This window comes from Cebus imitator, unplaced genomic scaffold (genome assembly GCF_001604975.1).
Source record: "Cebus imitator isolate Cc_AM_T3 unplaced genomic scaffold, Cebus_imitator-1.0 Scaffold171, whole genome shotgun sequence".
Classification (NCBI taxonomy): Eukaryota; Metazoa; Chordata; class Mammalia; order Primates; family Cebidae; genus Cebus; species Cebus imitator.
The window spans coordinates 553,290-572,681 of NW_016107486.1; the positions used below are offsets into that span (position 1 = coordinate 553,290).

Consider the following 19,392-nt stretch of genomic DNA (forward strand, 5'->3'; position numbering starts at 1 on the left):
GTTAATTTATGCCCACATCACAGTTAACTCATCTCCTTTTCCTAACTAGATTATTCAAGGTTGGTAGGCTATTCTGGCACTTAGCTTTGGTGACTTTAATTCTTTCCCCCTGGTGTTGGAGGTGGGGGAGGATAAAAATGCACATAAATCCATTTAGTTTATCATCAGTGATGTTTGGTAGACTGATAAAGGAAGGCCTTGGAGCAAATAGTGGCAACGATATTTGGCAATAATTCATAGATTTAGACCACAAATGCCTTAATAGTTCCCTGCTATTATAGCCTACACCTTTTGATCCACATGTTTCACACTGAAGATTTCCAGATGACCTGTATGATATTCTGGAACCTTTATTCCCATTCCCATCACAATTCTCAGGACAGTACTGATTCTCTTGGGTCATTTCTGAGTGTAGCCTATTTCTAAGAACAAGTAAGAAATCATAAATAATTGTTGAAGGAAAAGCGAGCAGCGTGTTGAGAAGGGGATGACTGGTTCTTCAGATGATATGCTATGAAACAGATCAGACAAGTCTACAACACAATTTGGGGTGGATTTTTTTCCCTTATGTGATCCCTTTTGGATTTTTGGCTTACTTGTTTTTCCTAGCCAGCCCCCCTAGTTAAAGGGTGGCTTGGGACGTTGAACCTCAAGGTTTCATGATGGAGCCCAGAAGAAGGTACAATATTTTCCAGGTTATGGTGAATTGTGCATATATACCATTCGTTCCCATAGTCCACTTCTCAGCATTGTCGAAATGTGTATCTCCTCCCAGGCCTTCTCCAGGAGCAAATGCATGGGCTAGAGTCCCCCGAGGCCCATCAAATGGATAGGAATCCCCGTGATCTAAACAAGTGGGGAGAAAGGCCAACAGGATTGAGTCCTTCTAGTAATTTTGAGGGACACATCATATTATAGAAAATGGACATTTTGAATAGCATTGACACTTAAATTTACATGTCAGTATTTATTTTTTATAATAGGAAGTTCATATGTCAATGAATAATGGCCCAGTGAAAAATAAAAAAGGCGAATTTATGCTGCAAAGATAGTAAGTGTTAAAAATTTTAAAAACATCTTTTTTGGGTTATTGTTTTTATCACGACATCTGTTAACTGACACATAGGGTACTGTGGACTTTGCATGTGCCATAGATTACAAAAGGAGAATGAACAGGGGGGCATTCGATAGCAACCTACTCCACTGATTGGAATGTGAACCTGCTGGGAGAATGACCTTTTGAATTTGATTCAGCTGAGACAGGTACAGTGAACTGAACAAGTGTGTGCTGTTTCTATAGCACAGTACAGTTTAAGGGAGTGTGAAAAATCTGTAATTTTGACATATTTGCATGTGGAAAACTTATGAAAGTCATAAAACTATTTATAAAATCCTAACTTTTAAGGCCTTTTATGGTTTCATTTAATTATTTTAATTAACAATTCATTACAAATTTAATAGAAGAGGAGGAGGAAGAACAAAATGAGGGATATCATTTACAGCTTTAAAAAATCTTAGTAAGGATACCCAGTTTTAGTTTTTTTGTAAAAAAAAAAAAAACCAACAGAACAAAGTTCTGGTATGCCATTTCTCAGGTTTCAGTAAAATGCAGTCTATTTAGGTTGCGTGCACAGAGAACTTAATGCAACGGCAGCATAGTCCCTAGTTGGCATGTGTATTAGAGGACAGACTGCAAGCTTGAAAGATCAAGAGAGAGAGCCAGACATTCACTCCTTGGCCTTCAAAGCTTCCCCGAGTCACACTGCCCTCCCTGCCACTTCACCAGGGGTGGCCTTTTTCCTCTGGGAGGAACAGGACCTGCCCTGGGCCAGATCACACGCAGGGCCATTTCTAAAGGCTGTATTCTCAGGATTTGCTTGATCTTCTCTCTCCTAACTCCTAAGCATGTTTTCACCCCAGTGATATGAGATTAAAATTAAGATCTGGACTTGAAATGACAAGGACACTTAGAAATGTTATCTGTTGAGGGGAAGAATGGGTAGTAGTTCTCATTTACCCTATTAGGAAGCTGAGAAGGGAAAGAAATTTCATGAGCCATTTGGGCCTCCCTTTATCTATTTCCTAGACTTGCTTCTCTGAAAAGGGCTCAGAGCTCTCACCAATCCCTGTGCAGACTTACACCTCTACTCTTTACCACGGTGAGCAATGGAATAGAGAAGAAGTGGGCAAGTTGGAGGCAGGCCTCTCACATATCTCCCAAAAGGTGGTCTGCAAGTTTGGGCAAGACAGGAACGACAGTTTCCTAACCATTGCTGCAGGGGGAAAGCTGCATCGAGGTCACTGTGGAATGTATTTTCTTCAGTGAGGATTCACGGTGGGGTATTCTTGGCTGATATGGAAGGGAGTATATAGTGATGAACACCATCACGGGAATGGATGGGGTCAGGTGGCCAATGGGAAAGCAAAATCTACAAGAATTTGTTCCCTAGTGGGGTAAAGTCATAATGAAAGTTTGTTACAGTGAATCTGCTCTACAGCTGAGTCTGATGATGACAAGACATGCTAAGAACTCTTTTGGTTCTATTTTCTGGCTGGATGAAGATCATGACTGCCATGGTCTTGGCCTCTACCCATCACAGTGCTGTGTGAAGAAGGAGTGTGATCACTCAAATTAAAGATATAGAAGGAAGAGTACTGGGTTAACTCTCCCTGGAATTAGTAGATGGAATCCAAGTACCACAGTACCTCCAGTTTCAAAAGATATCATAATATCCGCTTCTCCTGCGTTTATTCTAACAAAGTTCAGAGGAACGGCGCTACTCCAGGCCTGCAAGGCCATCCCCACTGCTTTGTCCACCTCAGCAGGACTCATAGATGGTGTGTATTTAGATATTCTGTGAAAATAGAAAGAATATGTTTTCTTTTCAGTAACTGCTCTGAAGAAGGCAAGAATTATATGTTGTGTTCAAAAAATGTTAAACATAAATCTATAATTTAGATTTTTTTCTCTGAAGTTATAATTCTTATTTTGCTTTATTATATGTTAAATTGCTGCATATTAAACAACAAGACAAATGAAAGGGAGAGATGAGAGACAGTTGGGATAATCAAGTACTGAAACCCAGTTGAGTTTCATGGTTATTATACTACCACTAACTTAAAAGAATAAAACTTTGGCCGGGCATGATGGCTCATACCTGTAATTTCAGCACTTTGGGAGGCCACGGCAGGAGGATCACTTGAGGTCAAGAGCTGGAGACCAACCTGGCCAACATGGTGAAACCTTGTTGCTAAAAATACAAAAATTGGCTGGGCGTGATGGTGCTTGCCTGTAGTCCCTACTCAGGAGGCTGAGGCAGGAGAATCATTTGAACCTGGGAAGTGGAGGTTGCAGTGAACCAAGATTGGGCCACTGAACTCCAGCCTGGGTGACAGAGTGAGACTTTGCTCAGTTATCAATCAATCAATAAAACTTGTGTAATATTACAGGTAGTAAGTAGTCCATTTTTCTTAAAGTCGTTTTCACTGAGAGAGAACCCCTTTTTCCCCAACGGGACTGGAGGTTTTCAATTATAAAAAATAGAAATGCATTAGGAGAAATACCTAATGTAGATGATGGGTTGATGGGTGGAGCAAACCACCATGGCATGTGTATACCTATGTAACAAACCTGCACATTTGCACAGGTACCCCAGAACTTAAAGTATAATTTGAAAAAAAGAAGAAAAAATAGAAATGTGGAGTTTTGAAGTTTTGCTCATTCTTATTCAAAGCTCATCAGGATTTCCCCAGGGCTATTGGGGAAGGATGTTTTTTTCCTCAGAATAACGAAATTTTTTTTCTTTTTTTTGAGATGGTGTTTTGCTCTTGTTGCTGAAATGCAATGGCATGATCTCATCTCATCTCATCTCACTGCAGCCTCTGCCTCCCAGGTTGAGCCAATTCTCCTGCCTCAGCCTCCTGAGTAGCTGGGATTATAGGTGCCCACCACCATGCCCAGCTAATTTTTGTATTTTTGGTAGAGATGGGGTTTCACCATGTTGGCCGGGCTGGTCTTGAACTCCTGACCTCGGGTGATCCACCCCCATTGGCCTCCCGAAGCGCTGGGATTACAGGGGTGAGCCACTGCCCCCTAGCAATTACTGGTGTGACAATGACATCTGAAGGCAGAAAAATGTAGTGCTTTTTGGGTTGTGGGTGCAGTCAGAGTTGGTGATTGTTAGAACTTTCTGCTCTGAAGCCCAGGGTCTGGAGATTTCTGGCAGTGCACAAAGGAAAGGCAGGGAGGGCAACTTCTACCTGAGACCTTGGGTTCGGCTGGAATATGATGCAAAGTGGGAAGCTATGTCTGTGTGAGCCAACCCCTGGAGCAGGGACCAGCCCGGCCTCCTTTTTCTCTCTCTGTAGCTTCCATTCTAGTGCCTTGCAGAGCAGATGCTCAGCAATTGCTTGATAAATAAATGAAAGAATTAAAGGATAAAAGCTAGCTGTTTTATGGCCCACTCAGAGGCGCTCAAAGTTTACGACCTGTGATAATTACCTAGGAAGCTTGTTAAAGATACAGGTATGGTCCAGAACTCTGCATTTTGAAAGGCATCCTAGGTTATTATGATGCAGATGGTGCAATGTCAATGAGAAACCAACAGCAGTAATCCTGGCGTCCCAAATGGAAGGACTGTGTCCACAGAAAGGATAGACAAGTAGCTTAATTCAGAACTTGAGAGGGAAGGAACCAGGGGCTCTTTAACCCCAGGAGTTGGGGCCAAAAGAAGGGAGTAAAACCAGAAAGACCCTTAATAGGGCTATTTAATGCTTTCAAAGTATGCCAAGCCCACTGCATAGTATGAGACTGCAATTTACTACAACTAGGGAGACTTAGTACTTTGACACACCCTCACATTATTGATAGTCAGTCATATCTTTGAGCTGACTGTGAGTGTTGGCCTGGAGAAGACAAGGAAGGAGAGAGGGATAGCACCAGAGAAGAGGAGAACATGGAAAAATCCCCGATTCAGGGTCTGGAGCTTGATAAAGCAATAGTAATGCTAGGTAATATTCTTTGAAGTCATACTTATGCTGTTGCTGCATACATTTTAATGTGCCATTTATCTAATCCTCAGTACGAGCCCTAAGATGAAGATCATCATCATCATCTACATGTTATGATTAGTCAGGTTTGAGCCCAGTTCTGTCTGACTCCAAAGCTTATGCATATAAGAACTATGTTGTATTTTTTTTTTCCTTTTTTAATCCTCTGGGTTACATTGCAATAATTTATTCTGAAAGTCATTGCTGCACAGGGAGAGTACTGTGATAGTCTCTAGTGTCTTTTTTCATGGGGAAGGGACAGTGGAATTGTTGAGGAACAAGAGAGGATGGTTAATGTGTGTGTTGAGGGGGATTTAGGGCTGCCCAGCTTATCTCAAGGATATTATACTTACAGCTTACTTTAAGAAAACTATGAAAAGACTCTCAATGTGTACACATTTTTCTTGTCTTATTCTTACTGTGTCAGAATCAATAATGTGTTCAACTCCCTATGGGGTTTTTCTTCCCAAATTGCTTTGATTTTTTTGTTAAGCCTGCCCCCTTATGGATTTATTGGCTGATAGCAGGTTACAAGTGGCCTAGGAGATTCATGACTGTTCCCTGGGTTCTGGACCCTCATTTGATCAAACGGACTCACTGGTGTGCTGGAACAGTTTAAGTGGCTCTACAAGGAGAAAAAAAAATTCACTTGATTTGTATGACTTGCTGATTTCTGTGTTGCAAATATTCTCACTATGGCTAATTCAAGCTGTTGATTTACCATCACTGAACGCTAGGTTGGAAAGGGATGAGCGTGAATGAACTATTGTATAGTGTTTCCACCATACAGATTATTCAGATGTAGATAGCCTCATGAACAGAGATAATAATAAAATGAAGTGAAATAGAAAGTAATATGTTTTTATTATCTTTGTTTATAATATAATTTATTTAATTGTAAATGTACATGATTTAACAATGGCTGTCTTGGCAACCAGCTCACAAAATTCTTGGAAACTTAAAAACTAGCTTCAAAATTCCTGACATTTTAAGGACTGGCTTCTGAGAGCTATTAGGAGGCAGCTCTAACAGCTCTAACACACAACTGCTTGAACCATTGCACAAGTCCAGCCTTTCCCCATCTCCAGTTATCATCTAGATGTGCTCATCCTAAAGTGCAATCCAATCCTAGTCCTGGCCTAGCTCTCCACTGCCCTGGGGATAAAGTCCAGACTCCTTAACATCATGCTCTAGTTGCCCTTCAGGCTACCCCATCCATCTCATTTCCTGCCATTGCCCTTCCTGCACCCTCTCCTCTAGCGGAGTGCAGTAGGCACTGGTGGTGGGAATGCTGCCCACACACTCCCAGGCTGTCCACTCTCTGCTGCTATATGCTTGGCCCACTTTTCTTCTTAGCACCTCCTTACATGTGCAAGGCCTGGGCAAGACCACGAAGAGTGGAAGCCACTCTTCTTTTCCAAGCTGCTCCCATATGGCATGCATGAGGTCCATGCAGGCAGGCACCATCCACCTCTAAAGAGGGGCAGGTATCATGCATAGTTTGCCCTTGATTGGACCAGCCTGGGGAGGAAGTCTGCACTGGCCCCTCTGGCTCTGGATTAGGGAATTCCAGCCTCTGTAGCTTGAGCACAGCAGGGAGGGACAGAGGTTCTGGTTCGTGTTTCCTTTTGGTTTACACAGGATGAGACCAGAGGATTAGGGGAGGGAAGGAAGAGTGCAGGGAGGAAGGGAGGGAGGGGAGCATGGGGCTAAGAGTGGACCTGCTTCTACTTTGCCTTTGAATTGGGCTCAGATGTCCCTGCTTGGTCCCTGGGACACCTGGTAGCTCTCTCCATGTAAACTGTGGTTCCGCAATTCACTGCTTAGACCTATGATTTTGTACTTTTCACATGGAGCTACAGCTGTCTGTTTGCATGTCTGTCTCCCCTTAAAGGACTGTGAGTTCCCTAAGGTCAAGAAAGTTGACCTGTTCACCTTTATATCCCTCAAATGGAATGCATTTCTTGAATCATCAATAAAAGATTTTGGAATCATCGAAGTAAATTACTTTATTAGTAGGTGATTTTTATCTTTCTTATGAAGCAGGATGTTTTAAGAAAACTGGTTTATACTGCCAGGTCGTTAATCCTAGACTAAAGATAATTGTGTTGTTTCTAACTGGTAAAATTGTTTGGAGTGCCTAAAATAGCCATTCATTATGCTAATCATAAGATTATGTTTTCTGACGAATTGCCCGTTGTCATTGCCTAACAGTGGGACGTATAAAGTTCTTATTCTTTCTTATGGTTGTGAGGAGTCAGGATTTTTATACAGATGAGAAGGAAGATATTTTTCAAAGAAAAGAGAAAAAGAGAGAGGGGGTGCTTCTCTCTGGATTTGGAAATCTCGTTACCTGTATGTCAAAGTATTTTTTTTCCATTTGGGTTCACCTGGGAAGAGGCGATAATTGGCCACATCAGGAACTCCACAGCGAGGCTTCTTGATCACGTCCATTGTGGTCTTGTCTAACTTCCCAGTGACTTGGAGGCCAAAGAACGCTTGCAGCTCCTTAATCTTCCTTACCATGGAATTGCCTCCTCTCGAAACCATCTCACCAATCTGGTGTCCTTCTTTATTTGTGTAATATTTGTCAACATATGCCTGAAATGGAGAGGCAGGCTGACATGTCTACAGTGTAGTCTGGGAAATACTCATGCTCAGGTAGGGCAGGGTACAGCATTTCTGATGTATTAAAAACAGTATGTAGAGTATATTCCCATTTATGAAAAAAGTATAGATATTTGTATACTAAAGCTTAGCTGCACTCCAAATTATTAATCATGATTGGTTTTGGGTAGTGAGGATTATAGATTGTTTAATTATTACTGTTTGTCCACCTGCATTTTATAGTTTTTCTACAATGAATATAACAAACATGAATTTTTGCTTTAATTTAAAATAAATCATAGAAGGAAACTGATGTGAACATTATTTCCATGGATCACTTATTTGTCACTGAAGTTCTTTACCCAATTTGCAAAACAAAGGCTGTCTTGTTTCTTTGGTAAACAGTTATTGGCATCATCTTTCCATTACACATAATGCAGGATCAGTATGCTTTTAACTCCTGGAGGCATTGTATTCTAGCCTGTCACACTTTACAAAGGCAGAGGGTCCACCTGTTTTTCAGCTGTGGATTTTAATGAGTTCAGATGTATGTAGTATGTGGGCTGGAGTTTGTTTCTATGAGACAAGTTTCCTAGGCAAGGTTCTTTGTCCCTTGAAGCAAATAAAATAAGCCATAAATTATAAATCTTTCATTTGCACAAAAAGACATATAGCCCCTCAGTATGTATTATTCAAAACACTTTTCTATGACTCAGGGCTGGGGTTAGGGTAAATGAGTGATGCAGGGGCGTGCAAATACATGGTTGAAGCCTGCCTTTAGCCCAGGAATTTTACCTACTCAGCTGATTTCAGGAAAATAACCAAAGAGCAGCTAAGAGTTCAGTCATCTTTTCATATCCATGGGAGATTGGTCTCAGGACCTCTCTCAGATACCAAATCCACAGGTGCTCAAGTCCGTGATATAAATGGCATAATATTTGCATACAACCTAAGTACAGCCTCCTATATGCTTTAAATCATTTCTAAATTACTTAGAATACCTACTATAATATAAATGCTGTGTAAATCGTTGTTGCATTGTATTGTCTAGGGAAAAGCTACAAAAAAAATGTCTGTTTTGAACATGTCTGCCCTAAACCAAATGCAACCATTGATTTTTTTCCCTGAATATTTTCAACCTACAGTTGGTTGATTCCATGTATACAGATCCTATGGATACAGAGCACTTACTGTATTTAATTATATACAGTTTTATATTTATGTTGTATACAGATGTTTATTAGATATAAATTACATATTCATCTACATATTAACCATATATTTATCACATATAAACTATGCAATGTATTTACTTACATATTATGCACACATATTTTTAACATACATATAAAAATAATAAATAATTGGAAGTAATGTCTTATGACAGGGGATTTGTTATATATATTATTACATATTCGTGTGTGGCAATACTAGGCCTCTACTAAGATCAGTTTTGAAAAATAAATATTTAATGGTATGAAAGAATGCTTTTTATATAATGGCAATATACTGAGAAAAGAAGAGGAAAAATCTTTATAAGGTTTTAATAAAAATTTTTGGAATAAACTATACATATACACACATATGCACACACAAATAGCAAAAGGAAGTCTGTCTGAATATTAATGTTGATTATATCTGGGTAATGAAATTATGGATGATTTAATTTATTTTTTATTTTCTCCTATATTTCGAAATTTTTTACAATGAGCATGAACTGTTACTGATGGGGAAAAAATAAAAAGGAGTCTCACTTATATGTTTGGAGAAGGTGCTCTATTTTTTCACTGCAGGATCAGCAGATCCCTCACTCCCTGTCCTGCTGTCATTGCTTGTGGTCACTTTACTGGTTTTGTCCCTTGTAAAAACCTTAGGTGAGATGAGAAGCCAAGAGGAGGAAAAGGGAGAGGGAACATGGGGTGCCCAGGCCCTGAAACATAGACTAGGTGTTCTGAAACAAAGCTGCAACAATTTGGTTTCATTCCATCTCAAGTTAGACCACCTTAAGTATGTATTTATGTTTCTGCTCTTTTATGCAGGATGAGGTTGATTGGATGAGTTTTTCCTGTCTGCGCAAGTTGATGCTGTGATAATGCGATGCTTGTAGTAATGTCTCAATTATGCTCCTTAGGGTTAAGCTCTATGTATAAGACCAGGTGCTCTGTGTCTCTGGGATCGTTGATTTCAAATATTTTGTCTGTCTGTTAGGTTATGTGTTACACTCTATATTCTAATTTTTGTTTCACAAAATAGGCCATATGAGGGAAGATGTGCATGATAAATTAAGTGAAAAATGTGTTTGCCATGTTTACCACTGCTATTACAATAAAAGCTATGTTTATAAACAAAAGTGATATCTAGTCATACAATCCCAGTCATATCACCAGGCCTGAGATGAGGCCAGTGGCGGGGTGGCTTACCAAAAACTTTGTAATCAAGATAAATCATAATTTAATGCAGAATTGAAAAAACCAAAATCAATGCAAAAAATCCATGATAAAATTTCAGATTTTAAACACAGGATGTATTTTTGCCTTGGCTGTCTCACACTAATCCTGGCCCTGAATCCTAGAAAAGTGTTATGAAAGATATAGTCTAAGGGACTAATAGTGGTTAAACCTTAATGATGGAGTTAAGATGATGTATTTTTAAAGATAGGGTTTTTACATTTTTTCTTACTATGAACCTGCATAATTTTTACAACCAACTGTTTGTTCCTTTAAAATATGCACAGAATGTTAGAGCACAAAAGGTTTATGGCTGATCTTAAACCTTAAATCTTAAATAGGCAGGATTGAAACAGTACCTTTTAATTAAGTAAAAATAAAATTAGAAACTATTCCTTCTTAAAAATTCATCTCTGCAGTGATACAAACAAAATCTCTCCCTAGTTGGTGTTTCCATAAGACGTGATTCTTGCACTAGTAAAACACCTATCTCATTGCACTATAAACCATCACCTCCTACCAATTTCTTATCACTTTCACCTGCTTGTTTGCAACCTCCTTCCAATCAGGCACAGTTTTGCCTTCACAGTAACAAGCCTTGTATTTGAGTCAGTTCTAGGCTCAGAGTAGATGCTCAGTTAATGTTTGAGCTCTTTTTCTTTAGGCAAAATATAAAAGTATGTTCCCTTGAAGAACTATCAGATATCCTGAAGTACTGAGAGCTCGAAACTGCGTACTTTCTTGCTAAAGTTACTGACAAGGTTTTGGTATACTTTTCACGGTCACGGTATCTATCAAGCACTGAGGTGTGTACTTAGAATTGCTTTCATGTGATACTCTAACACTTGCATACTGTTGGCTTAGCGCTTATTGTTGGCACTGGGACAAAGAATTCAGGATCCACCAGAGTTTTTCCATTTCCCCCCAATCTTCCCCACTTCCTCATTGTTAAAATTATAGAATTTTAGAGTCAATTATCAGGTGGTCCCCTTTCCACTTCTCTTCTGGTATTTGACAGATAAAAGTAGTGGATGCCAGAGGGTCCATTCCTGCAGGCTAGCAGCTTTGATCTCCCTCCTAAGCCCTCATTCAGTGCATTTTCCTAGTGTCCTTCCTAAGACTTAAGAGTTTAAAATTCAGTTTAAGTACACTCCAAGACAGTGTGAAACTTAAGGTACGTTTCTTCAACATTTTTCTTTTTTGGCTAAGTTGCTGTCAGGTTCCAGGGTCAGGTTCGGGGACACAACTACACCAAATGTCATGCTCAGTGTCAGGTTCCAGCCCATGTTGAGGTCGGAGGGGACTGGGTGGTGGCTGATAGCTGAAAGAACCCTCAGGGAAGAGGAGTTGGGGGGGCATAGGCAGGTGAATATGGTTTTTTCAACAGCTCTCTCATCAGCAGCTTTCTCACATTGTTCTCTCATCAACTACTTTCTCATACTGTCTGCCTTGTTTCAGCAGCTTGGGCCAGCTGCTCCCACACACAGCTGCGTGGCTGGCTCTCCCTTCAGGGTCAGCAGCTTAACTCTTTCTCTCTCTGGGAACAAGCCAATTCCTGGCTCCTCCCTGCCCACCTGCAAGATGGATGACTTTGGTTCTCTTTCTCTGTTTGAGAGCACTCCTGCACAGTGTCAGCAGGGCATTTATACCTTTTACAGACAATAGTGACTTAGAGCCAAATGATGGCCTTTCCATGTGGTGGCTACATGGCTGTGGTAACAAGTGGAGTTATATGCCTGCACTCTAAACTTGCTGAGTCATGCAGGATGTTTACCTCAGCCTATGCCTGCTTGTCTGCAGCACAGCCATGTTCCTTACAGTCATACAAATAGATTTGTGAGAACTTTTAAAGCTATCTGAAAAATCTTAGGTTCTAGTCCAGGCTGGGTCACTAATATGCTTGGGCAATTCTTTTAATTTCTTGTGGTTTCAGCTTTCTCATCTATAGAGTGGTTGGTTTCTGCCCTACTGGCTACACCAGTGTGAGGATCCAATGAGGTCCTCAATGTGAATGCTTTTAAATGTGTCAAAATACTTTAAAAATCTCTTTTACTCATTAAATCCATGTCTGGAAACCTATCCTGAAAAAATAATTGTTTAAATTAGGTTGATGTATGTACAAAGATGCTTATAGAAGCCTTATTCATATGGAAGTAATCTGTTTGTCAAATAAACGAAATGGTCAAACAAATTATAACTCATATTCTGGAATATTTCTGGCTGTTTAAAATAATGTTATGAAAATAGTATAATATCAAAATTGTCTTATGACATAATAGTCAGAAAAGTAAAAACCACATTTTGAAGACAATGACAATTTTAAAAAGTCTTTATAATAGAAAATAAAATGATAGTAAAAACACCTGAATTAATAGTTTGTATTGAAAGGTTTTATTTTTATTTTCTTTAGTTATGAGTTCATAATAATATGGTAATTAAATTTTTTTGTTATTTTTAAAGATAATTTTAAAAATATGTTTTAAATGTCTTATTGATACTAATTTTCTTAAACAAACCCAGAATACAATCCTGGATTATGAGATTAGGTAAGCATTTTGTTATCTCATCATTTTCAAAGCCTTTATGCAAATGAGCAAATCAGAATTTAAAGGATGCAAGTGGACATTAAATAAATCAAGAAGCTGTTTATCTTTTCAAGTGTAGATTTTTTTGGGGTAGGGAGAGATGTATGGTGTTTGTAAACATGGACTATCTGGTGTTTCCAGGAGCCATTTGTTCTTTCTTAGCTAGTGATCTAACAGTTCACTTAGCAAGCAGAGAGGATCTCTAAGCACTCTCCCTGCTGAGCGTGACCCAGGCTGCCAGGCCCCAGAGGACCCGCTGGCCTCACCTGTCCTTGGGACTCCTCTGGGACCCTCTTCCCTGTCCTCTTAGCTCTAGTCACGTGGGCCTGATGATTGCATTTCAAGCAGCTGCTGTTTCCTCTGCCTGAACTGCCCCAACTCCAGTTCTTCACATGGCTGGCTCTTTCATGCAGCTCAGGTTCATCTCAAAGGTTACTTCCTCTGAGCAGCCTTCCTGGACTACTACATTAAAAATACTCCCTCCCTGGACCACTGCCCCAGTCAGTAACTCTCTGTCATCCTGATTAACTTCTTTCCAATCTCACTGATCACTTTCTCAAATAATCGTGTGCACTAATTGGTTGACTTGTTTATCTTCTCCCAGCACCTTCCCACCAGCTCCCTCATCTTCATGGAAGCACCATAAGAACAGGGGCTTGATTTGTTTGACTCCCTCATGTTTCTGCAGCACATGCCATGCTGTAAGCATTCAATACATGAACTTCCGCTGCCTATTTTACTGCTTTGTTTGTGATTTTATGAGGTTGTTATATAACCTTTCTATAAATTATAAGGTGGGATGTTATTAAATAATTCTTTCTTGTCATTGTGATCCTCATTAGAGGTTGTCCAGATCATTCCAGACTCTGGGTCCCTGCCCAGAGCTGAGGACCCAGACCATTGCAAGCAGAAGGTGCTGTGTCCCAGGTGAGATGTGGACACATTTCCCTGCTCCTTGGTCTAAGGTCTTTCTGAGAGTATGTTATAAGGGAGACAGAGAAGGGCTGATTTATTTCGGAGAGGAAGAAGTAAGGAATCACTAAAAGTCCTCAACATTCCCAGGCCATGTCATTATTTCTAAATATGCCTAGATGACTCCTGACCAACTACAACAGCAAGAATTGCTCCTCCGAAGAGTGCCTAGCCCAGGGGTCCCCAGCTCCTGGACTGCACCCAGGAACCAGCCTGTGGCCTATTAGGAACCCAGCCCCACAGCAGGAGGTGAGTGGTGGGCCAGCATTACCAACTGAGCTGGGCCTCTTGTCAGATCAGCAGAGGCATTAGATTCTCATAGGAGCAGGAACCCTATTGTGAACTGCGCATGTGAGGGATCTAGATTGCACAGTCCTTTTGAGAATCTTATGGTTGATGATCTGAGGTGGAACAGTTTCATCCCAAAGCCATCACCCGTCAGCCCCCAGCTTCCCATGTCCATGAAAAACTGTCTTCCATGAAACTGGTCCCTGGCTGGCCTAGCCTTATTCCCTCACAGACTGGTCAAGCGTGGCTAATATTTTCTGCAAAGGACCAATAATTAATCTTGGCTTTTAGGCTATACTCTGCATTGTGGCACAGAAGCAATCATAGACAATCTGTAAATTAAGGGCCAGGGCCAACTGTAGTTTCTGTGAACCATGGATTAGAAGGAGGGTCTCCTACTACCTCAGATCCATTCCGGCCTCAGTATGGCTCTCCTTCTGGAGGTCACAAAACCTCTTTAGGTTTAGAATCAAAGCTCCATAAGGCAGGGTGGGGAAAATTACATTTGGGAAGAAGGGACCTAAATCTAGGTGGCAAGGACAAAATACAATTGAATAAAGATCCCAGTATCCTGAGTTATTTTGTATTTAGTTTACCTAAAAGTGGGCTAAAGTCAAAGGAAGTCAAATTCAACATGCCTGTGCTGGGCATCAGCTGTACTGTTCATCTTCAGGGTGTTAATTTAAGTGTTTAATGACTGGAGAACTGACCAGTTTATAAGGATGAGTGGCAGAATCAATTGGTAGCAACATGCCATTGCACATGGGTGCAAATCAGCTCTATGATGCAGACAGCCAAGCAGTACACAGGTGCAGCCTGGCAGGCAGGAAAGCAGCCTTGAGGCAGAGCTGGGAATCACAGATGTGCTATAATTTTGGCAGACTCTTGAAAGAGAGACCTGCATGCAAAAACATTTCCTCTACATATCTTTCACTAATGTTGGAAATCCCATCCTTAGAAATCCATTTCTTTAGGATAAGGATGCCATCCTTCTTTTAAAAACAAAAAACGCTTGGAAGCATATATATATTGAATCATTTTGAGTTAAGTAGTCTTTGCAAAAAATTCTAATATGAATCGTTTCTATCAGACCCTTTCCAGCAGACATATGGGAGAGATCTTAAGAGAGGAAAATACACAAAGTTTAAGTACATAAACTTTGTACTTTGTACTTACTACTTAAACTTAGTTATGTACTGTGTACATAAACTTTTACTTAGTTGAGAAATATGCTTTAGGGAGAGAAGGACCTCAAATGAGAAGTGGGTTGACACCCAGGAAGAACTTACTCCACTTTAAATTTTGATCAGGGTTACCTTGAATATAAGAGCTACTAAAAAAATGTAAACACAGGACATCTCTTTGTTTGACTGCTAAAGCTTAGCTCTAAATTCACAACCTGCCTCTAGCATGCGGATTATACCTCAGTTTTAATTTTTCTGCTTCAATTTTTCCTCCTACATCACTCCTGGGAAGTACTTGTTTCTTCCTTTTATATTGTATGGTTTTCACAAGCCACCTGGAATTCTTTATGAAGCAAAATAGCTAGGTAGATATATATTCATGTATTTATTCAGTCATGTAACATGGTACACCTAATATGCACCAGATATCAATCTAGACGGACAGAAGATAACATCGATCAGACTTCAATGGACTTAGATAAAATGATTTTAAACGAACAGTTGAATTTTTTTCTTTTTTCTCACTATGCCCTTTTAGGTTTTCTAGGGCAGAGGAGCAAGAAGGAATTGGGCAAAAATTCACAAACCTGTGCGAGGCGGTAGTTGTTCCTCCAGGTCCTGGGGGACGCTGCAACTAGGGAGGGGGCTGCAGTGGAAAACTTCAAAGCCATGATAAGGAGGACAGCAAGGCCAGATGCAGGGAGCACCTTCATCCCCTCACAGTAGCTTGGTAATTATATCAACCTGGGGGATGACAGACAGTGCATGTTTGCACTTCGACCTTGAGCTCCTTTTATAGAGTCAAACAGGTCTGGACCCTCCGAGCAAGGATGATTCATGTCTCAAACAGTAATTATACAGTTCATTTCTCTCCCTGATGATGGGGTAACACAACTGTACACAGGAATCAGGGAAAGCTTCATTTTTTTTTTTTTTCTGTTTTTTGCCAAGTGGCAAGAAGAAAACAGTCACTTTTAATGAAGTTTGTCAGCTAGTTACACAAATTGAAGTAAACTCGATTGATTAGAACCCACCTCAACTGAAACATTTGATTAGTCTCAATTTCGGGGCCTTTTTCCATTCTGACTACAGAAAAGTTAGATGATTACAGTATAATTGAATTTGTCCTCCAAGTAATCCCCAACTCCCCATGCATTCAGCCCAATTGCCTGTATCTTCTGCATTCACTTCAAAATTTCTCAGTAGCAACAACTGTTTATAATGATGGCTCTGAGACACATAAGATCCTGAATCATCAAGGCAAGATTACATTATACTGTGCTGACTTAGGGTGGAAAGTGAACTGATAACTGTTAGAAAGCTTTTGGATGAATTAAGACAAGAGTTACATCTTAGTTAATGAAAACATTAGCCAGAACTCCTCAATCTCTGTGCACTCTGGTTAATTGGAGTCATATTGTTTTTCCTGGCTCTGATTAAGATGGATTTTGATTCAGAGATGTTATGATGAAATGGTGTCGTATGGTGAGAAAAGCACTTCGGAGTCAGACAAACAAAGATTTAAATTTTTGAAAAGATATTTCCTAGCAGTGTGACGTTACGCATGTCATTTGATCTCTGTGAACATCAGTTTTTTTTTTTTTTTTAATTTACATGAGACTGACAATACTGCTACTATGTATAAACTCTTCAATGTTACAGAGTAACACATAGAGCATGACATCTGCCAGCACCACCTGGCATCCATTGGATGTGGATTCAAATCCTAATTTTGATTTTAGACTAGATTCAATGTTATTACTATAGTGAATGTGGTGAATTTCTATAGTCTTTCTCACTCTGTTGCATTTGATATTTGATATACCTTCTTGCATGGAAGAGAAAGTGATGGAGTTACAGCCAGTGTGTGCTATCTAGTGAATAACCCCAGGTACTCAATAAGAGTTTGTAGCACATTGGTATGGTTTGGCTCTGTGTCCCCAACCAAATCTCATCTTGAATTGTAATCCCCATGTATTGAGGGAGGGAGCTGATTGGATCATGGGGATGGTTCCCCCATGCTATTCTCATGATAATGAGTGAGTTCTCACAAGATATGATGGTTTTATAAGTATTTGAAAGTTCCTCCTTTGCTCTTTTCTTTCCTGCTGCCTTGTGAAAAAGGTGCCTGCTTCCCCTTTGCCTTCCACCATGATTTGTAAGTTTCCCAAGGCCTCTTCAGCCATGTGGAACTGTGAGTCAACTAAGCCTCTTTCCTATATTAATTACCCAGTGTCGGGTATTTCTTTATAGCAGTGTGAGAACGAACTAATACACACACGCAAACATAATTTCTGGCATGTATTGTGAGATACACAAAACGTGTCTCAGAAGAAGAAAAAAGAAAACCACAGATCTATTAGATTCATTTAACTAAATTGTAAGCTCTTTGAAGACTGTATTCTAAAAAATGTCACTTAATAAAGTTTGGTAAAAAATGAATAAATGAATGTACAAACGTATGCTAATCATCATTTTTTGGTTTCAGAAAAGGAATAGGTTATTGCAATAATTTTTCAAAATTTGCGTTTATATGGTCTCCTGTCTTCTGGAGCCCTATCTTCAACAGCTGCCAAAGTTGAAGAACAAAGACAGTCCTTGAAACTTCCCTTCAATTGGTCATCTTCTTCCCTTTTTTTCTCCTTTAAACACTGTTCCAATTCATTATGATGGCCCCAATGCAAAGACAGCCATGGAAGTGAACATTGGAGTGAAAGGAATGATGGTAAGAAATTCTGGGGCCAGTAGAGAGAAAATATTCTCACCTCTAGGACTCTAAAGAGTATTCTAAGTTCCATTTTCAGAAGCACATGGAAGTAAATAACTGTCTGTAGGGTGTAATCTAAATACTTCTAGAATGTTCCAGTTTCTGCTTTTCTAACACATAAATGCAGTCAATCCCAATGTTCCTAAGTGCAACATTTCAATTATCGAGTGCAAAAATTTTGAAGAGGAATAGCAATTTATGTTCTCATAAGTCATTTACCTAATAGTATGACTAAACTTCACCTCAGAGTCAGCACTAGGTAACATCTTTGACCTTTCCAGATAGAGAATTAATCAATGTCTGGTAGTTTCTTACTATGATTTCCTATTTCTGATTTTTCTTTCTTCACAGGGGAGCAAAGGTCTGCTTTCTTTCTATCATTCTTGTATCAACTCTAAATTTAAATTCAAATCATTGAAATCTAAAAATATCACATCAAAGCAAGTCAATGACTAAAAAAATAAAATGAGAGAGCCTATCAGAGAAATACACAAGGCAAAATATCATTGATTAAATAAGTTATGGGAAAAATAAACCATTACAACATTAAATGTATATATGACATGCTATATGTTTGTTATGTGCTTACTGTCTTTTACCAGTAGAATGTAAGTCCCATAACGGTAGGGACTCTAATTCTGTTTGCAGCAGCATTGCTAGTACATAGAACAGTGCCTAGCACAAAATAAACAGTTGTTGAATAAATGAATGTAGGAATGAGTGATTAATTGAATTAATTAAAGACAGAAAGAAGAAAAATAAGATTGTCCTCAGAGAGATAAATTTTAAATCAACCCATATAATGGATAAAATGAAGGTGTATAGCATCACCCTAAGAAACTGAAATCTTTATTAAACCCACATTATATGCCAGACATGTAGCCAAGTACCTTATGTACACTTTTCACACAACTTTATGACATGCAGTTTTTCAAGTGAAGAAATGTGCTCATGAAAGATAAATGATTTGTTAATTTCACATAGATGTTAAGGTGGTGACTCCAAGATTTTCACCCAGCTCTGTTAGATGTTGAAGCCTGTGTTCTTAATAGTTACAGGAAGCATATGTTGGTGCCTTTGTGGAGCAGTGCCTTGGAAACGTGGTATCTAGAGTTGGCCGGCAGGGAGATCCCTAGCTGATTCCAGTTGCCCAGCTGCTCCCTGGCACTCCCATGTGTCTGGCCTGAGCAGAATTTGGGCCAGCCAGACTGCACAAACTCCCTGGGTGGTGATGTTTCTCACTAAAAATGATTCCTTTGTTACTCTGGTTTCTGTATTTCAGTCTTCAGTGAATTTAACTTTCATAAATGTTTAACTTTCTCGATTTCTAGAGTTCGGTTACAACCTGGTAGATTTTTCAGAGTAAGGGATGCTTCCTAGTGAGGCAGGATTCTGAATGATCAGTTACCAGCTAAGTTTTATTCTATATCCAGCCTTCCCATGGCCCTTCTTTCAAATGACTCATATATATATATATATATATATATATGCCA

At 39.6% G+C, this 19,392-nt stretch overlaps 1 protein-coding gene across 1 annotated transcript in view; it reads right to left on the bottom strand.

Moving 5' to 3' along the window:
- MMP20 (matrix metallopeptidase 20) overlaps positions 1-16,842 on the bottom strand; it is a 48,871-nt gene extending 32,029 nt beyond the window's left edge. Inside the window, exons 1-4 of the mRNA XM_017544766.2 lie at positions 15,720-16,842; positions 7,403-7,650; positions 2,707-2,855; positions 721-846 (exon numbers count right to left, since the gene is read on the bottom strand). Of these exons, the coding sequence (XP_017400255.1) occupies positions 721-846; positions 2,707-2,855; positions 7,403-7,650; positions 15,720-15,845 (649 nt within the window). The 5' untranslated portion in view covers positions 15,846-16,842. The remainder of the gene's footprint in view (positions 1-720; positions 847-2,706; positions 2,856-7,402; positions 7,651-15,719) is intronic.
- Between the last annotated feature and the right edge of the window lie 2,550 nt (positions 16,843-19,392).